We start from the raw sequence: 19,104 nt of genomic DNA on the forward strand, positions 1-19,104 counted from the left end.
ATCCTGTGTTGCCCAGAACTGCACCCAGTGCTCCAGGTGAGGCCGCACCAGTGCAGAGCAGAGCGGGACAATCACCTCCGTGCCTGGCTGGCAATGCTGTGCTGGATGCACCCAGGACACGGTTGGCCCTCTTGGCTGCCAAGGCGCTGTTGGCTCATGTTCAACTTGCCATCCACCAGAACCCTCAAATCCCTCTCAGCAGAGCTGCTTTCCAGCATCTTGTTCCCCAGTCTGTATGTACAGCCAGGGCTGCCATGTCTAACTTTGCTCAGCTGTATGCAACTTGTAATTTTATACATCTTTATTATGTCACCTTTTCTTCCCAAAAACTTATTTATTAACTTTTTCATTTTTTTACAGAAAGGCTTTTCTATAATTTACATTTTTCCAACCAGTCTCCTGAATTTCATACTCCTCAATTGAAAACTGATTTGCATATTGAAACTGGGTGGATTTAACTAATAAGCTATGTTCAACATTCATATTTTCAGCTTGTTTGGTCTTTTTAAAAATTGATTTCTTTGTTTGGTTGGTTTGGTTTTTTGTTTGTTTTTTAACTGACTTACGCACATCTAACTGATGTCTTCATTTAATTGTTCTCCAAATTGGTGTTTCAACCTTAACGCCAAGGTTCTATGAGAAGAAATTAGTTTCTCTGTACACATGTGTACAGCACAAGGTTGAGTTAGGTACAAATCAGACGAGACACTTAACTGCAAAACTAATTTAGCTTCAAAGTGAAGTAGTTGGAATATGTCTCCCAGTTTTTACCAGTTTTCTACAGTAATACCTACTATTGTTTTATGCACGTCTTAATTTTTCCATGTATGAATTTTGGATATACAGGATAGTGTAAGCACCCTATTCCCCTTAGTCCCTATAATCATTAGAAATTAGACTGAGGCTGTTGTTTGGTTTTTTTTAATAGACTCAGAACCGTATGAAGCTGATGGCTGACAACTATGAGGATGACCACCTCAAATCCTCTTCCCATTCCAACCAAACCAACCACAAGCCCTCCCCTGACCAGGTAATGTGTCTCTCTGTTTTGCTTTTGAAGTAATTTTTACTATGGGGGCTGATTATTTTGAGTAGTATGTAATTTTCCCTGACTTACTTGCAGTACCTTGGAACAAAAATAGCATTCCAGAGTGCAGTTATAAACCAGAAATGGATGTTGCTGTTGTGTCGGCTTCCTTGAAAAATCCTGAAATGCGAACAAACAGTTCCCAGTACCAAGCTGTTATTAAGTGGGTGGAGAAGAGGAGCCAGACAATGAAAGAGAAAAAAGAAATGTTTCTTAAAGTACAAGACTGGAGTCCTGTCTGGCATACAGACTCCAGTAACTCGGGCTTACTGCTTGAGTGTGTGGAGCATCCAGGGCTGTTTCTTGTCTTCAGTAGCAGGAAATCATGCGCCAGGATCAGCTTTCTGATCTATGGATTGCATATGAGCAGTTCCCTTTGTTTCCCATGAGGAAACCCCGGCTTCTGTGCCAAATGAGCACAGACTGCTCCCTCACGAACTCAATGGGCCGTGAACTGAAGGAAAATCAATTTACCATCTCCAAGGCAGTGAGGAGCCTCCTGTGTCATTTACAAAGCACAGCCGTGTGCTTGATAACTATCAGGGAGATTACCTATCCCATGGGTAGCACAGAAAATGCCAACATAATTGCATATCCCATGTTGTAATCTCATCCATTCCAGTTTAATTAAAATATTAGTGATCATTAATCACAGCCTTGACAAAGCAAAGGAATGTTTGGCACTCCTCTTTGCCCTCTGGCTCATCTAGAAATTGTTGAGATTTGAAGGAAGGCATCTTGATCTAGACCTTTAAGTGCCAACCTAGTGCCATGCAGAAATTATGAGTAAGGTACAGGAGGCAAATTGCAAAAAACCAATTACATATTCACCTTGCAAAAATAGATCTTTAAAAATCTCTTTCCATGTCTATAACAAAAGACAGTGAGGCATATATGGAAAGCAGAGTAACTTCCTTTTGCATCTTGTTGTAATAACCTCTTCCAGATGATAAATAAAGAACTGTAGATTGACTGGCTTGAATTTTCTGCAATGTTTTTGGAAAATGTTGGTCTTACCTTCTTTCAGAGAGTGTAAACACTGCAAATTAAATGTCTTGCCTAATCTTAATTTTGAGGAAATCTTAGAATATCTGTTGTTTCTGCATGGTGAGTCTATACTGAAATGAAGCCATTTCCAGAGTGTAACTGTAGTACATGCTTGCAAATGAATGCAGCATAGCATTCATGGATGAAACGAAACGATAAGATGTAAAGAAAAGATAGCATTTAAACATTTAAGGAAATTCTTGCAAAGACCTCACAGGGGAGACCCATTGGGGACTGAGGGGTGTCTGATTACACTTTCCATTGACATAGGGGTGTTTTAAAAACTGACAAAACCTGCAAGAGAGCAAAGCAAGCTGTACATCAAAGTGTCTGAGAGTATTGCATAAGGAATTAAACACTTTGTACTACTATTTGTACTTGCATACCTGCTTTAAATACTAACCAACTCTTTATTTCATTCCCATGCTGCTCGGGGGCTTTTCTCCCATTGCCACCTCTGCGCTGCTAGGATGAGGAGGAGGGTATTTGGGCATAACCAGTCAGATGCTCTTAGTTCAGCCATTTTGTTCAGAACGGTGAGAATCAACTTTTCTTGCCAATAGAAAAGTTTCTGACAGTCACTCTCACGTCTCGCTCCCTTGTGCTTTGTGAAACCCGGTTGTGCTCCTTCCCCCTTGCTTGCGTAGTCTCTGCATGAGGGTGTTTCTCATGTGTTTTGTGTGTAGTTTGTGATTTTCTTCTCCTAATCATCATGTCATTGTTTCACGATGTTGTGGGGAGAACTTTCCAGGGCATGTAATTGAGTTTCTCTGCAAAGCAAACTCTTAATGTGTATGAGAGAGCAGGAAATGTCTCTCGTATCATTTATCATTGACTTCATGGAGGAAATGTTTTCAGTCAGATTCTTTTTCAAAGTAGTTTGCACTGTAGCCAACTCTATGTATGCTTTTTCGATTCTGGTTAGTAAAGAATTCGTTCAGAGATAATGTTCCTCCTGAAGATAATGTTCCTCCTGAAGGCTTTAAGCATGTTGAGATCTGCTGCTGAGATTGCTGCCATGGATGCTGACCTAACTAGTCACAGATATTTATCAGCTCACAACAGATGATTCTTGACATGAACTAGGAATACAAATTTTCCGGAAATTTGAAGACAAAGAGAAATGTCCCCTTGAACATTCCCCTCTCCCATCTCCCTTGTTCTCTCGAAACAATGGGGGAGAAATTGGTAGCTGTTTGTCACTTAAAGAACATTTTGTTTCTCTATGTCTGAATTCACAATTTTCTATATTCTGCCATCAAATTGTCTCCGCCACAACCCCCGTTTCCAGAAGAGAAGGCAATACGCAGGACAGAGCCTTTCTCCTCATGCCTGTTCTCTAGAAAAGAAGAAAACATCCTTTACTGACCAGGAGCATTGATATAGAGCTGCAGAAGTCAAATATCAATTATTAGGCTACATACAGTACATAGGATTCATTTATGCCTTCTAGTGTCAGTTTCAAAGCAGAATAATTTTCTTTGAAGTGCTTAAACTATTTGAAAGGATACAGATGCAATGACAATATTTTAAAAATGTATATTAAACTTTTTCTTTCTTCACTTACTCTTTTAAGAGAAAATATTTCATGTGAGTTTCTGCACAGATTTTCGCAGAATTTCAGTTTTCCATATCAGTTATTTGAAAGAAAACTCTTCTGAAAATTTCCATGGAAATTTTAGACTCTTGCATTTCTGAAAATTATTATTTTATGTTAGATTTGTAAAACATTCATGAAAGAATAAGCTACTCTCTCATCTCTTTGCATGTGCTCAATTAACTGCAGACTTACATGTCTGTCTGATTGAATAGATCAGATCGCTCTTTTCAAGTCAACCATCTGAAAAATTTAATCCAACTGTGGCAGTGTCAAACTTGAATTTCATGCCTTGGGGTTTGAACTGAGAAAATCTCTTTAGTGGAAAAAATGCTAAAGTGCTTTATTCATTTACACTCACTGTTGATTTCACATTCTTTTTGAATCACTGCTCTTGCAATGGTTGTGTGTTAGTATATGATGTTAAAAGTTGTAGAGATGATGCTTGTAAAGATCTACTGAAGCATAGCAATTAAACAGGAAAGACCAGGTAAGTAAATGATGAAAAGGAAGAAGACGCTCACTATGAAGGTAGGAATAATTCTGATTTTCATTTGGGAGCAAACATGGAGGCTGCATAGAAAACACTGACAGAAAGATATTTCTCTTTCCCCTTCCCATCTGCTGATACATTTATGAATGCAACTGTGGTAAGAGCATGATCTCTCTTAGTTTACTGAATTAATGGGTCGTTCACATGAAGTACAGCATATCTCTCCACTTTGTAATGGAGGCATTTACCTCGGCAAAGCATGTTACAGAACATCCTAGTCAAACTAATGAGGCATCCAGCATCCTTGCCTTACGTGCATCTCATCTGAGAAACATGGCAGCCTCAAGATTGTCTTGCATACGTCAACAGGGAAAATAAAAAGGTGATTGATGCCTCCCAAGCCAGTTATTCCCAACAAAGTACATGTCTTTATCATGATATTCCATATACATTCCAAAGAAAAAGTCCTTATCCTCTTTCTAAAGGTGAGGATGTTTTAAGTCATAGAGTCCCTTACCTGCATGGGTTAAATTCAGTGTATGTATTGCAATGATTAAGTGGCTAATAGCATAGGACTTGGCAATAACTTTGTTTTTGAAAGTTCCTTTAGGTCTGAGGATATAATCACGTCTGATCAATACTGAAGATAAAATGGAGACCATCAAAATATGTAAAATAGCGAACTACGTTATTTTATTTTTATGTTTCGGGATTTAAGGCTTTTCTCCTCCAGCATTCTGGAACTGACTGAATTGAATATTTAATTATGCCAGTTCTGTACATAACAGCATTATCAGATATAGCTCCCCTGAAATGGAGCCTCGTTTCTAAACATATGCGCCCTTCCTGTAGTTTCAGAGAACAGTAGTTTACATTACAGCTTACAGTTCAATGTAAATACCGTCTTTCATCCTGAAATAGCCTTTCCTAGCCTTTTTCTCTAGGCTTGTTTTCTTGCTGTCTGAATTTCTTATGATTCCTTTTATTCCCCAGATGGAGCTCTATCCTCCTCTATATCCAAGTGTATCCCAATGTGCTCTCTCAGAGGATGCCCCTTTGTCTTCTCAAATGCTAAAATGGCCTGACCAATGACTTAATCAGTTATGATTCACTTTTATAAAAAATAATACGAACTTACACTTTATGATATCTAATGCATATGAAAGGATATGTGTGGACGTGTCTGTATATTCTTGTAAATATATACCATGTCTGTGCTATATGGGGGAAGGAAGAAGCAAAGCTTCCATACGTAAACTTCCCAAGCTGGTCAGCTCATCTAGTTTTCTTGTGAAGAACAGCAATGCTACTTGTGGTGTGCGAAAGGGTGTGTGTTGTTCAGAAATCTGCTTGTGTCACCTCTGCCTATCAGAAATGAGGAGGACTGCTTTTGTTGAATGGGTGTAGTGGGCATAGGAGCACAAAAAAACTGCTGGAAGAGTCAGAGACTATCAAATTAAAGGACACACAGAAAAGCGAGGATAGAATAAAAGTGCCAAGGGCAAGAATGGAGGAAGGGCCAAACTGAAACTCTGAGAACTCAGAGATTCATCCTTGTATGTGATTTATGCATACTATATGTGTGGTTTTAAGTATGCGTGCTGTTGTAGAGCATTTTTCTTCCCATCTTCCATGGCTCTGGCTTGCAGCAGGACTTGAAGCCTAGTAGGTGCTGTCACTATACAAGCTCTTTGAATGCATTCTGTGGAAGCATTTTCTGTTAACGGTTGCCAGCAAATCCTGATGTCAAGGGTATGCCTGCTAAGGAGCAAAACATTTGGCTTTGCTGTGCTTGAATTCCAGGAACAAAACCTGAAAATGAATTTTATGCTTATTAGAGTAACAGTGGAACGGTCAGGGAGCTGGGATTGAACTGGAGTGCGTAAAAATGGGGATCTTTCAAGATGATGAAAGCATTGGCAAGTTCCTGTTACCGTAAAAATATGGCAAGAGTAAAAGCCTCTTATTCACAACATTTTTCTTTAATATTTGAGCTTGACAAAATTTAACACAGAAGCAATAAGTATTGTGAGTTTACTGCTGAAGACACTAGCATAATTTAAGATATCTCTTAAGATTTCAGAGGTGATGTCTGTAATTGAAAGAGGGGATAAGTCATAACAGGAAAATATTTGAATCATTTTTAAGAACTGAAAAACAGTCAATTCAAGGAAATTTTGTAGACTCTGTGTCAGGACCAGTGTAAATAATGATTTGCAACATCACCACATTACAAGTATGCATTGTGTACCAAAGGCAACACTTCTAATGTTGTAATTTGACTTTGTCCATAGCTTTTCAACAGACAAGGGTCTTCTAAATCTGAGAACTGAAATAAAGGGGAAGTCATCAATGTGAAGATTGTTTAATGAATTCGGTTTGAGTTTTTTAACTATAGTTTTTAATCAAGAGCTCATGATATTCTAAAGGACATCTTTAGTGAATATATTGTTTGCAAAACCAGCCATTTTTATTATTAAAGTGTAATGGAGCTTGAGTGACATTTCTGTATTACATTTATTAGGACAAAGGTATTAAACAGAATTGCAGTAGGAACGATAGTAACAGTTAAATCTCACAGAGAACTTGATACTAGTAGATGTATGCAAAAGCCAACTGAATGCTCAAGGTTATAAGCCATGTGTTTCTAACTTGTATCTGCAGAGCAATTTTGTCTCACCTCTAGGAAGGCCCAGAATGAGTGTTCACAATTTCCTTTTGTTTTGGAAGGGTTATTTATTATTCTGTTTTATAGCTGAAAGGACATGCACGACGAATGGACACCTTGTCAGCCAGCAGATTTAGCTGTTCAAACAGATTTAGAGGAAGGTTGCAGAAGTGGGCAAGACGCAACACTCTGAAGAAATGTGACTACTATGATGGTAGAGTAAGAGGGATAGAAATAATGGCATTGAGGGCAGGACATCTCATGACTTAATTTAACCCTTGCCACAGCTGTCAAACCCATGAACTTTTCATTGAGATCACTACAGAACTAAAAGTGTCTATACTTTGATAAGTTCGAGAATATTTTTTTTTCCTACATTATTTGGTGCTTGGATTAATATACTGATTTCTTTTAGCAAACTAAATATTCTATTCATAGCAAGTTCCATTTTCAAATGATTACACAGGCATTCAATCACTGCATAAATATGATCTTTCTCTCCACGAGACACATTTCATGTTTGCCGCATGTAGAGAGCTGCTTGTCCTACTGCCACGCTTCTTTTAGGCTTCAGTATTGTCACTTATTACACTGTGACCTCACAAACCTTTTAAATAAATTTTGTTTTAAAGTGGTCTTTTTTAATTGTTAGATCATACAGAATGGTCAAAAACACCAAGTTTTTGTGCCTGACTTGTCTTACAGTGTAATTTACTGGACACGGTACTGGACCATGATTCAGAAAATAAATTCTTTCCTGGCATCATCTCTGGCCACTCACTTGTTCTCTTTCTCCGTGTCTCAAATTCTGTAATTGTAAAATGAGCTGAAGTTTTTGTAAAGTGGAAACTTCTGCTTGGGAAAAGAACTATATAAATGCTACATAATATTATTACACAATATTCTAAAGTACTGTTGTTACAGTGATATGATGGTGATTCTAATACCACATTTTGAATTTGTTCCCACAATTATGTTAGATTTATATTTGACTCAATTTATTAATACTTCTTATTTTTCCTTCCAAGATCCTATTCTTTCCCAAAAAAAAGGGAAAATAGCCCATATGTTAAACATTTCAAGGAGCTGCCGTTCCAGCATGCTGAGCAAAGGTCTGTAGACCACTGCCTTTTCTTAATTGTCATCTTTTGTGCTCTGAAGGGTCATTTCTTCCCCTCTCTAAAAGTCTCCAAACTAGTTGTGTAGTGTATAATAATCTGTTATAATATGTCCATTAGAGTTCTTCATTCAGAAAGAATGTGTCTTGTGCTTGCTTTAGAGACATAGCCTGTGCAAAATTTGAAGGCAGCTACACGAAAAAATCACACTTTACTGAAACTTTATCACTTGGCCTGACGGAGAGATAAGATGCCAGATTTGTTTTGTCATACTGGTGACAGCCAGGGCTCCTAACTCCCACTTTCCAGATGGGCAACCCTTTAGTAAGAACCTTAACCTGATACACTCAAATAAGGTGATGTAACTAATTAATTGTTACAAGGGCAGCAGTTTATTGAATACAGTTTTCCCGGTTAATCACAGGACCTGCTTTCCATCCCTGCTTTTCTGGAGCCCTGCTTATGTGGGCGTCATCGTTAATTATGGAACTGGAAGTTTCCTGTGCTGTCAAGTCAGGCAAGGAGACACAAAGAGTTGAAGGACTGACAGCTGCTGCTCTGAGGAAGTACAGTTCCAAATCCTGGTTCAGCTCTCATACAATTATATATTATTTTCAAGCTTTTTCAAGCTTTGCCTTTTTTCAGAGAATGTCCTTTCACTGTAATAACTCTGAAAAATGGAGAGCCTTTTGTAGTGACCTTCTCACTTTAGTGTAACTATCTTGTTATGGTGAAGTGAACAACTTAAGTAATGCTTAATATTTTGTTTAATGATTAATCTTCTACCATTCCCTTTTCACTTTCTCTCTTATTCTATACCCATACTGGCGTGTAATCTCCTACCCAGTCAGTACTGCTAGGCTGGAATGGGCCACCCTAGAGAAGAATGCTGTCCTTGAAATGATGTCAACTTCTGCTCCTGGTCTTTTCTCTGTTCCTGGGAACAATTCTTTTGCTAGCTTGTTTGCATGTTTGGGGGGTTTTTTTGAGAAAAGACAAAACAAAACAAAACTCTTATTTTGCTGTTTTAATAACTATTTCATACTTGCGTAATATATTCTCTCACCAAGAATGCTGTATCTATGAGCACGAAAGAACTGATCTTGATACACTGTTCATCTTCTTTCTGATCCCAGAATGATAAGACTAAGATTTCCAGATGGAATTTTGTAATCTGCAGCTCTGGGATGAATTAAGCACTCACAACAGAGGTGTAACTGGATTGTATCACTGTCTTCCTATTATTTTTACAGATCAAAGAAGAACACAAGTAGATACTTATATTCTAAAACATTCAAACCAGATGGCTGGTTTCTTTTTGTAGAGATTTGTGCTTTTCAGCAAAACAATTGCAAAAAGGCCATCATTCATTTCTATCAAATGAGATTATTCCAGGTCTGTGTCTTATTTTCTTTTCTGATTTGCAGCTGAATATGATCTCTATGAGTGGCTTGGTCTTTGTAGCAAGTAGGAATTCTGTACTCAAACATTTTTGTTTGTGGCCACTTCCAGGAGTGTTGTTGCTTATAGTACGTGTTATAGTCTGTAATATCTCCCAGTTACTCTGCCATATGGATTTCTTATAGCGCTCCTCCACACCCCAGAATGCAAGGCCAGAAGCTTCTGCAAACTATGCATACGCTGTTGGTGACATAAAGGAGAGGGGAGCTGAGCCCTGGCGCTCATAGACAGGATGGAGACACAAGAGGAACAGCTGAAGCCAAGCTGGGGGTGTTGCTGCCAGCGCCTTGTAGGAGTCAGTTAGGAGGAAAGAAACTGAAATAGGGGGATGATGAACAATATCAGAGAAAGAATCAAGCCCAAGCCTGCTTTCCAGCATATTAACTATGAAAATAAGCTCAAGAGAAACATGACTAAAATAAAAACTGATAAGGGCTTGCAGCCAATCTAGACGCTATATTTTCCTGGCTGGTAAAGCTCATAATTACTGATGGAGGTGCCAGGATTTACGGTTCCAACTCATAGTAGGCTCACCACAGGCAATCCAACTACTGCTGATTGTTTAATGCAACATAAAGATAAGAATTACTATAGGTATATTTGTATAAATAGGTGTATTTATTAATGGAATTTTGCATTTGAGTGTAGAGCAAACAACCCTAAAAAGAATTCCTGAAGATGGATAAACCAGGCATTTGGTGGCTTCATGTGGCTTTACTTGGAAAGTGTCGTGCAGCAGGTAGAGAGCTGGAACAGCACAATGAAGACCCAGTGTTAGAGGAGGACGAGACAAAGATTCATATCACCTGTGGACAGGGAGGTTATAGTTCACCTGAACAGGAAAAGCACTGATTGTGTTCTCTGGTAGACTACTTAAGGAATACCTTCTGTTTTCCATTAGCAATGGAACAGACAGCAGGGAGACAGAAGAATGCAGCCACTGATACATACACGTTCCCAGGGATGCACTCTCCCAGTGTATGTGCTACAGTGTTCTGCTTTCAAACAAAAGCATATTTGCCACTGTTTCCTTTTATCCTTTGTCACAGGAAGAAGCAATAGACAAAATACAGTACAGCGAGGAATGTGTGTGTTTTCTTATTCACTGTTACATAGATAACAAGTGCTAGAAAGCTTGAGTGAATTAAAAATATGAACAGGTTGTTGTTACTTATTCTCAAGTTGTTGTAGAGAAGGAATCAGCATAAAACCTAATGGATTCTGTGAAATCAAAACTTGCCTAATTACACCTACAAAAGTTTGATTAGGAGGATGCTATTTAAATCCACAGTGTCACGTACAAGCTGCAAACAGTTGTTAAACTTTTTTCACTTGCTGTGGGAATACTTTTTTTTTCTTGATGATATTCTAGTTGTCAATATCAAAAGTCCGACTACCTCGTTTCACAGCTTTCTGTAATTTAATTTATTATTAAAAGTTTTAACCTGATAACTAATGCCATTTACAGGAACAAAATTGGCAAACGAAGGACATTTTAATATACTGAAATGGAAGATTTTACGTTCTCTGTAGATCTCACCCTACTTTGTCCATCCTGTTCTGCTCCAGAACTGAGTTGCTAGGTTTCTGAATTCCCAAAAAAACTTCAGGACAAAAAGAAAACAGAGAGAAAAGAAAAAGCAGCATTTCAATTTGTATGTCCTGATCTCGTCTTGCAGTTAAACCACAGATTTCTTTCCTTTACCTTGACTAGGAAGGAGGCATATGGGCTGTTACAGACGAAGAGATACAAGGTGTTCATAGTGCAATTGGTTATACTTAGGGGTGAGAGTTTAGGCAAATGCTTTTCCTTTTGAAAGTCCAGGATTGACATAAGAGGTAAAATTCAGACTATATGTAGACATCCCCTTCAGCTGTGCCAAGGTGCCTCATTCCTGAACGTTTGTGTTGCCCTGTGGTCCAGTTATGACCTTCTCACATCCCGCCAGTGGATTTCACTTCTGATCTACAGTAGTCCTGCTATTCCACACATGGTTCCCCACAAGCTCTTGCTCCACAGCCCATGTAAGCAAATTTTGCCAGTGTCATGAAAAAGCACTTCTGGATCTGTTATGTTTAAAAATAATTTTTAACTACTCATTCATTTTCCATGCTTTAGGAATCCTACCAACCCACTGCAATTATTTGCTTCACCTACATTAAGGGGAAAAGATTTTATTTAGACAGAGGGAACTAATGACAAAACTACTTTCCCTGTTTTGTGTCTTCTCTGTGCTTTTTTCTGGTCTGGATTTTTCCCAAGGTGAAGAGAGTGAGCTCTGGAAATCATTAATCCATGGGATTTGCTCGTGGTGTATAAAAATTTCAAAAATAATTTGCCATATAAAAATTATTTCCTAATTGATTCTGTCAGAAATGAACTGAGTAAGACAGCTCTGTCAAAATAGCCAGAATCTCTTTCAGCTCCTCACATGTGTTAGTTTGGTTTGGTTTGGTTTATGAGGAGAAAATTATGAAGGTTAGATTTAAATCCATTTTTTTCTCTTTAAAACAAATCTAAAGAAACGAAGCCTATCCCTGAACCTTTGTGTTGTGGTCCTCTGAAGAAACCAAGTATCTCTGTGCAGCAGTGAACTGAGCTGAACTGAACTGAGGTCAGGCTGTGTCTTTTTGAGAACTTTCTTCTGTTTCCATTTAAAATAATGAAGGGAAGACATCAGTGATAAATTATTCTGAATCTGGGAAAGCTTTGCACTTTCTGAGCCAAATTCATGCCTCATAAAACTCCATTGCATTCAATGGTTACAAGATGATTATAGTCGAACCCTTGCGTTTGTTGCCAAACAAACACAAATGGTCTGAGCAAGAAGGCGTAATTCAATTTGCCATGCAAACACTTCCACCCTGTATCATTTGGTATCTTAGTTTAGCTCCATATCTTCCAGTATAAGCTATTTTGCTATGTAGGCAAAATTTTCTTGTCTGTTAATATCCATAATAAAACCCAGATACAGGGAGACATTGCAGGACTCAATATGATCCATTCCATCTTGTGTTAGATTTGTCAGGTTCTCCTTGGAATAATTTCTTTTTAACATATATATTTACCGAGACTTTGAGCCCATCTTCTCCTGTGTAATGGTGGTTTGGGAAGTGGGTTTGGTTGGGTAGTATGGTTGCATCTGTATGTAACAAAGTTAGAAAATCATTTCCTACACTCACATGAAAAATGTGATTGAAAGGAGATAAAGGGCTAGCTCAATTTAAGCTGTTTTCCAAGCATATTTGCTATGCCAAGTCTGAAGTTTTGAGTGGGTCTTCGGTGGTGTTTGGGGTTTTGGTTGTATTTTTTCAGAATTCCTTATTTTTTTGTGCCTTTGCAGCATCTACAAAGAACAGTCAAGGTCCATAGACCAGGCTAGCAAGTTAGCCCATTTCTCAAATTAGTTAATTCCTTGGAAACTTTCAGATTCATTCAGTCTGCACTTCTTTTTAGCACTTTTGATTTTAAAAATAAATAAATAAATAAATGTTGACCTCCTGCTATTTACTTTGTCCCCAAGATTACTTGTCAAATCTATTTTATTTTATTCTTCTTGTAGCTGTTCTTCCAGGGATTTTTCTCAAATATTTAAAGTGCTATGGGTAAGTTGAGAAAAATCTACTGAATTATTTGATTGCAAAATGAAGACCACTTATCTGCATTACTCTGCCTTTTCATGTTCTATAGTGAGTACATACATGCAGCATATGTGCAAGCAGGGTAGTCAAGCTAATAGTGGAGTATGGCAGCGGTCACGCCAGTGCCAAGTGTATGTATGGCACTTGGTATTGGCATTGCTGTGTCAAGAAGATGCTATTTTCTCTTTTTATTTGCTTGCTCAGAGAAATCATAGGCATTGATCTGTAAGAAAAATATTACTGCTGTTGATCCATGATCAACATGCATGTTGATGCAAGATTCTGATGAGCAAGGCAAATTGTGTAAGGAGAGAACTTTTACAAGAGTAATTGATGTAGCGGGGGGATTGGACTAGATGATCTTTCGAGGTCCCTTCCAATCCCTAACATTCTGTGACTCTCTGGAAAAAACAGGCAAGCTTTTAGGGGTGCATATAAGACTTTCTTCAAAATGGGAGCTGCAGATTAATTGTTAAGTAAAAATTTAGAAGGTGTTCTCTGAAATTAGCTATTAATAAGTGAAGTTAATTACTTGGTTCTGCAAAAGAAAAGTAGTTGCTTCCTTCAGAGAAGAAGGGAATGTTCGCAGGCAGAAAGGTGACCAGGTCATTAGCCCTTCTGCCTGGAGAACCCGTAATTTAAAGCTGGTGGTTGTGGTGAATGAGTCCTGTTACACACTGATTAAAACCATATTTCATTCCCCAGATGTCTATGGATAGTCAATATTGCATTTGTCTTGGATCGACACTGCTGCACTTATAGCACCCATTCACTGGTTTTCTTTTTCACATAACCACCTACATGTTTGTGCATATTTACATTAGACACTGCTCAGACAAACTTTTACACACCGCAGTCTCTGTATGGAAGGTGTATTCATCTTTCACAGTAAAAGTGGCCATACATTTAGATAGGTCTCTCCAACCACATTCAGTTACAAGTACCTTTTCTTATCTATGCAGCGTATATATACAAACTTAAATGCAGATTACTATCATTAAAAAAATTTTAAATACACTTACTCATGTTTCAGCTGACCATTGTATGGCAACAGCAGGACTACCAGTGAAGAAGCAGCATAAATTATGTTCTAAAGCATTTTTTTTCCCCAGCGACTTGCAAAACTACAGTTAGATTCACATTTGTCGTGCTCAAAGTTAAAAAGAATCTGCAAAGTATCAAAAAAACTGCGTATGTTCTTTCTGAGTTGAATTAGTTTTGGAATATGTCCCCAGATGTCTTAGTTGGTAGAGATAGTTTGGGTTTGTACCAGGGATTTGTCAGTCATTTTGTATTTCTGCCTCAGTGTTGTAGTGATTGCCTTTTTTAGTGAAACGTTGTCAGACTTAGCTGGCCATTAACAATATTCTTAACTTGAGGGTACATTAAGCAGACTTCATTCCAGGCATTGATGAGGATGGCCCAAACCTTTTGGGGCAATTAATAAATCAGGGCTGCTTTAGCAGATATTCCTGGGCTTGATCTGGTTACCCCTTGTTTTCCTAGAAAGCTCTAGAGCTCTGAGCTGATCATGAGAACATGATGTGGTTTATGAATCCAGCCCTGCCCTTGCCTTTCCACTTAGCAAATGCTCTTACACCCTCTTGAGATAAGGCAGTGGCAGCTCTGCTGTGTGGGAAGCTCAGCGCCTCTTGCTAAGTGACTAGTTCAAATTAGATACGGCAGGAACACAGATATAAGGGTATTTCCCACTTGACTGGCAGGATTTAATGGATCCCAAGTGAGGGGAATGATTGCTTTGCGAACAGCTTTGGGAGGGCTGCTAGTTAAGAACTTTCACACGCCTCATTTGGCCGGTTTCCAGCTTGAGGTAAGGGGGAAGGGTACAGGAGGAATGTGCTTCGAAAAGGGACCTGTCCCCGAGCAGTCGAATTTTACTGTTTTATGAAAATCTTTCATTGTTACTTGCTAGGCAGCTCTGCTTTATTGGGGAGGGTTTCTATTCACAAAGAATAGCCAGGAAGGTTGGTAAGTTGCATTCTTTTCAGACTGCACATCTGATGGTTATTCAGTAGACTGCAGTATCCGAAGAGAATATAAGGCAACAACTGCATTGATTGGACAGCTAATTGTTAGACATTGACTTCTCAATTTTCACATTTTTATAAGGTGTGATATTCCATCACTCTACCCTCTGTGGGCAAACCGAATGGTCAGAAAGATGGGAAAGACATCAGTGAAATGAAAAGCATCACTTTTTTTCACCTGCACAGGCAGTACACTTTCAGATCATAATCCACGTAACCCAAATTATAAGAAATTTGAGTAAGTAGCGCAAATTCAGCAAACAACCAAAGCTGATGGATATAATTAGCTAAATACAGTTGTGCTTGGTGAGGGAAGTGAAATGTAACTGTGTCGATGCTACTAAAATATCCCTCTTATTGCCCTGTATACAGGAGAGCGGAGTATTCTGCCCTGCTGCACTTTGCACTCTCAATACATCACACCATTTTTTTTATAAGTGTGTTTATATTTTGCAAACAGACATTGCCCCAAGGCTGCACATAACAGTAGGGTTTTAAATAAAGCACGTGAGCCCACTCTCTCTGCAGTTTTCTTGTCTGTCCCCTCTGCCATATCTGCCATGTAGCTGTGGCTTTTCGTAGCTGCGTGCAGCTATGCTCTGCAGGACAAGCCGTGGCTCTCAGATCCTCTCACGCTGCAGAAATTAATCCATGTAGAACAGTGTTAGAAGCAAAATCGGTGAGCCCTGAGAGCCTTATTAAAAGGGGTTGAAGCCAGGAGTCTTTGTTGAAAGTAGTGCTGACACCCTGTTCCTGTTGACTCAGAGATTATCTTACTCCTTATTCACTAGCGGGGCCAGGGGTGTCTTATTGACAAGATCTCCCTGGCCTGCTAACAAAGAGCAGGTGCGGCCCCCATCTGGGAACACAAAGATGAGTTGCTGGTATCATGACAAGGCTTCCCAGCTCTCCTGGCTGGTGCACATCAGTGCCTGTAGCTTCAGCGCCTCGTTTTGTGGAGTGAAGGCACTAAGCTCAGTTCTTCCTCAGTTTTCTATAAGCTGCAGACTTTAAGGTTTTGTATGACTGTGGTTTTGAACATATGCCCACAAACACCTAGAACAATATGGAGCAGTATTCTTGTGGAAGGGCATAGTGAGGAGTTCCTGGTATGTATTTATGAATTTAAGCTCTGTATTTTTGTAAAACATGAGAAAAATGACTCTTCAAATAATGTCTATGGGAACTGGATGACTCCAGTTTGGATGGCAATGAGGAGCAAGGATTAAGTTCCAATTAGGTGAAGTACAATGAAATAAAGTAGTACTTGTTAACGTCCTTTGATTTTTATTTTTTAGTCTATTGTGTAGACTCTGGCTTGCATAATAAATGGAAGTCGCTGCCTTTTCAAAACTACAGAAGACTATACCTTAACTATAGAAAAAAATATAGAAAACTGTATCTTAACTTGCTGGCTAAGGCATGTCTGTATCCAGTTTCTACAGTAGAGATACATTCATCTTAGAGACAAGCATCTTGGCATCATTTGAAACTATTCTCTTTAGAACATGTTTATTGCATACTTCAGTTACAATTAAATGCTTGTTGGCAAAACAAGCTAAAATTTACGTTGCTGCTGCCTTAGTTGTGAACAGACACCTTTTATCAGAAAAATTAATTTTCCTTAAAGCAGGGAGTTGAAATACTTGACTGAAGCACTGCTGGATAATCAGTACAGTTGATGCGTTCAATTTAATGCTGTTTCATTTTTCACCCCATCATCATTATTTCCTATATTAATCAGACAGCTATCATCACCACCTCTCTTTCCCCTAATGTATTTGGTTTCTTTTTGCTTCAGCTGAGTGGTTGCTGTGTCATGGGACAGGAATACTGGGAGGGAAGGTGTTCAGATTTCTTCCAGTATGAAGCTGAACAAGATTGTAGCTTAGAGGTTGATCTTTGCCTTCACCACTGCTTGGATCTCAGGCTGTTCCTCACTGTCCCTGTTCTCTTATTTCAGATAATTCAGCCCCTCCTAGAACTTGATCAGAATCGCAGCAAATTGAAGTTGTACATTGGACATCTGACAGCCCTCTGCCATGACCGTGACCCCCTGATTCTGCGTGGACTCACCCCACCTGCTTCCTACCACCTGGATGATGACCGGGCAGCTTGGGAGAAAGAGCTGCAGAAGATGACCCAGGAGCAGGTGAGTTTGTGGTCTGAAGCTCTGAACAAGGGCCTGAACTGTTGATGTAAGTCTTGCTGATGTGACACACCAAAATGTTGAGAAACCATTCTGTAAGTGGTGAAAACAGGTAGCAAAGTTCTGCTCTTCATCTGACAGAGGGATTCAATAATTTCTGGAATTATTGCCATTCAATATTGATTATGGAACTTTATCTGTTCTTTTACAAGTATTTGAGGCCATGCATCTACACACTCACGGGAAATCAAACTGCAAGATACCACTTTTCCCTTGTTTTACCCATTAACAAATTTTAACTGCCTTTTATAACTTAATGTAGTCATTAGGAATCTTAAATCTTTTATAATGACACTAATAATGTATATTTTAATGGGCATTTTTTTATGAGTTACTTTGTGTAAATGTACACAATGTCTATACCTTCTGTTACAGTATGTTCTGCCAAGAATCTTTTTCTGCTTACCACATTACCTGAATACCTAAATGGAGATTTGGACCCATTGTGCTAGATGCAATACACTTGTGCTTATGCAGACACGTGCAGAGTGATTTCAAAAGTCCACCAGTGTATTTCCAGGAATTCTGGAATACAGAATTGAAAGGGTTTAATAACAGCTTGTCTGATGAAGTCTCTACAGAGACTGTCAATCTAGCTATAATTCAACTGATGAAAAAATCTCCCTTCCTGCCAGCTCTGGTGTTGTCTTGCCTTCCTTAATCTCTTCACCGGCAGTTTTTATCTCTTGTTTTCATACTGTAATTTGTCATTTCCTACAACTCTTTTTTCTCATTCTTTCCCATTTATCTTTTCAACTTGTTAATTTTACTCCTATATTAGAGACTTTTTTTTTTGGTAAACTAATATAAGGAACTTGTGCCAGAAGTAAATGTGACTAATTTTGTCTTTTTGACCCCGGCTTTGGATTATAATGCCAGTTGTTTCGCTAAGTTATTCACATTCATCTGTCTATACCAAACTCTATCCAGTACGCACACAAACTATGTTGAGGCCTATGTAGTTGAAAGTGAATTTGTGGGTCAGCGAACACTATCTTGAGCTTATCCTGAACACTTCAGCCCTGGTTTTCTTCTTTCATGATGTTTAAGCTCATTTCCTTGCACTTTCAACTCCAGGCTGGATTCTGATCCAAAAATTGGAGAGAGCAGCTCCACAGTCAAATTACAGGAAGCCAACAGAAGCGTGTCTTAACATTTCAGAAAGAAGAGCAGACCTCTGGAGATAAATTTGCAGTAACAGCACCTAGATGGTGCAGGACAGTTGATCTCTGTCTTGGTACCTGTCTTCATACATTTATTTAATTCAGCGTGTGATCTGTGCCTCACTCAATATCTACGTTTGCTGCTATAGGCCTGACACATTCCTTTTCCCTGCTAGCCCCTCACACCCGGAGTTGGCGTTTTATTTACCTATTGGGTTTTGTAATCCCTGATACTGGATTAAAAGTTTTTCAGTATAATATATATCACCCTCATACATTAAAGAGGTATGACTCCCAGGTTATAGATCAAAGCACGAGGCATACCATTTTGAAGTGGCTTGTCTGCCAGGTTGAGATGAAGCACTGCAGCACGTATGGGAGGCGTCTCTGAAAACAAAAGTAAAGGCTGGATGTGGGCAAAATTTGGATATCCCTTAAATAAATTGACTAGTCTGTTACAGCTGTGATGGTCGTTGAGTAGGATCAGTATCTGTGGAGTTAGGTGCTATCTTCTATTTGGTTAAGAGAATGTAGATAAAGAAAATAGAAAATACTTCCTTTTGCAAGTTCT

The 19,104-nt window shown here is 38.8% G+C and overlaps 1 protein-coding gene across 18 annotated transcripts in view; it reads left to right on the top strand.

Annotated features, from left to right (window-relative positions):
• Positions 1-19,104, top strand: part of ERC1 (ELKS/RAB6-interacting/CAST family member 1) — a 295,118-nt gene that overhangs the window by 258,879 nt on the left and 17,135 nt on the right. For 12 of the 18 annotated variants that reach the window (XR_011742041.1, XM_065859918.2, XM_065859923.2 and 9 more), the window contains 2 exons: positions 929-1,030; positions 17,125-17,313. Coding sequence is in view for 17 of the 18 variants with exons in the window: in XM_065859918.2 (XP_065715990.1) it covers positions 929-1,030; positions 17,125-17,313 (291 nt within the window). In the remaining variant the exon portion in view is untranslated. Of the gene's footprint in view, positions 1-928; positions 1,031-2,603; positions 2,671-17,124; positions 17,314-19,104 lie in introns of those variants that run through there. The other 6 variants (XM_071817549.1, XM_071817555.1, XM_065859934.2 and 3 more) reach the window with 1 other exon arrangement.

This window comes from Patagioenas fasciata, chromosome 1 (assembly GCF_037038585.1).
Source record: "Patagioenas fasciata isolate bPatFas1 chromosome 1, bPatFas1.hap1, whole genome shotgun sequence".
Taxonomy (NCBI): domain Eukaryota; kingdom Metazoa; phylum Chordata; class Aves; order Columbiformes; family Columbidae; genus Patagioenas; species Patagioenas fasciata.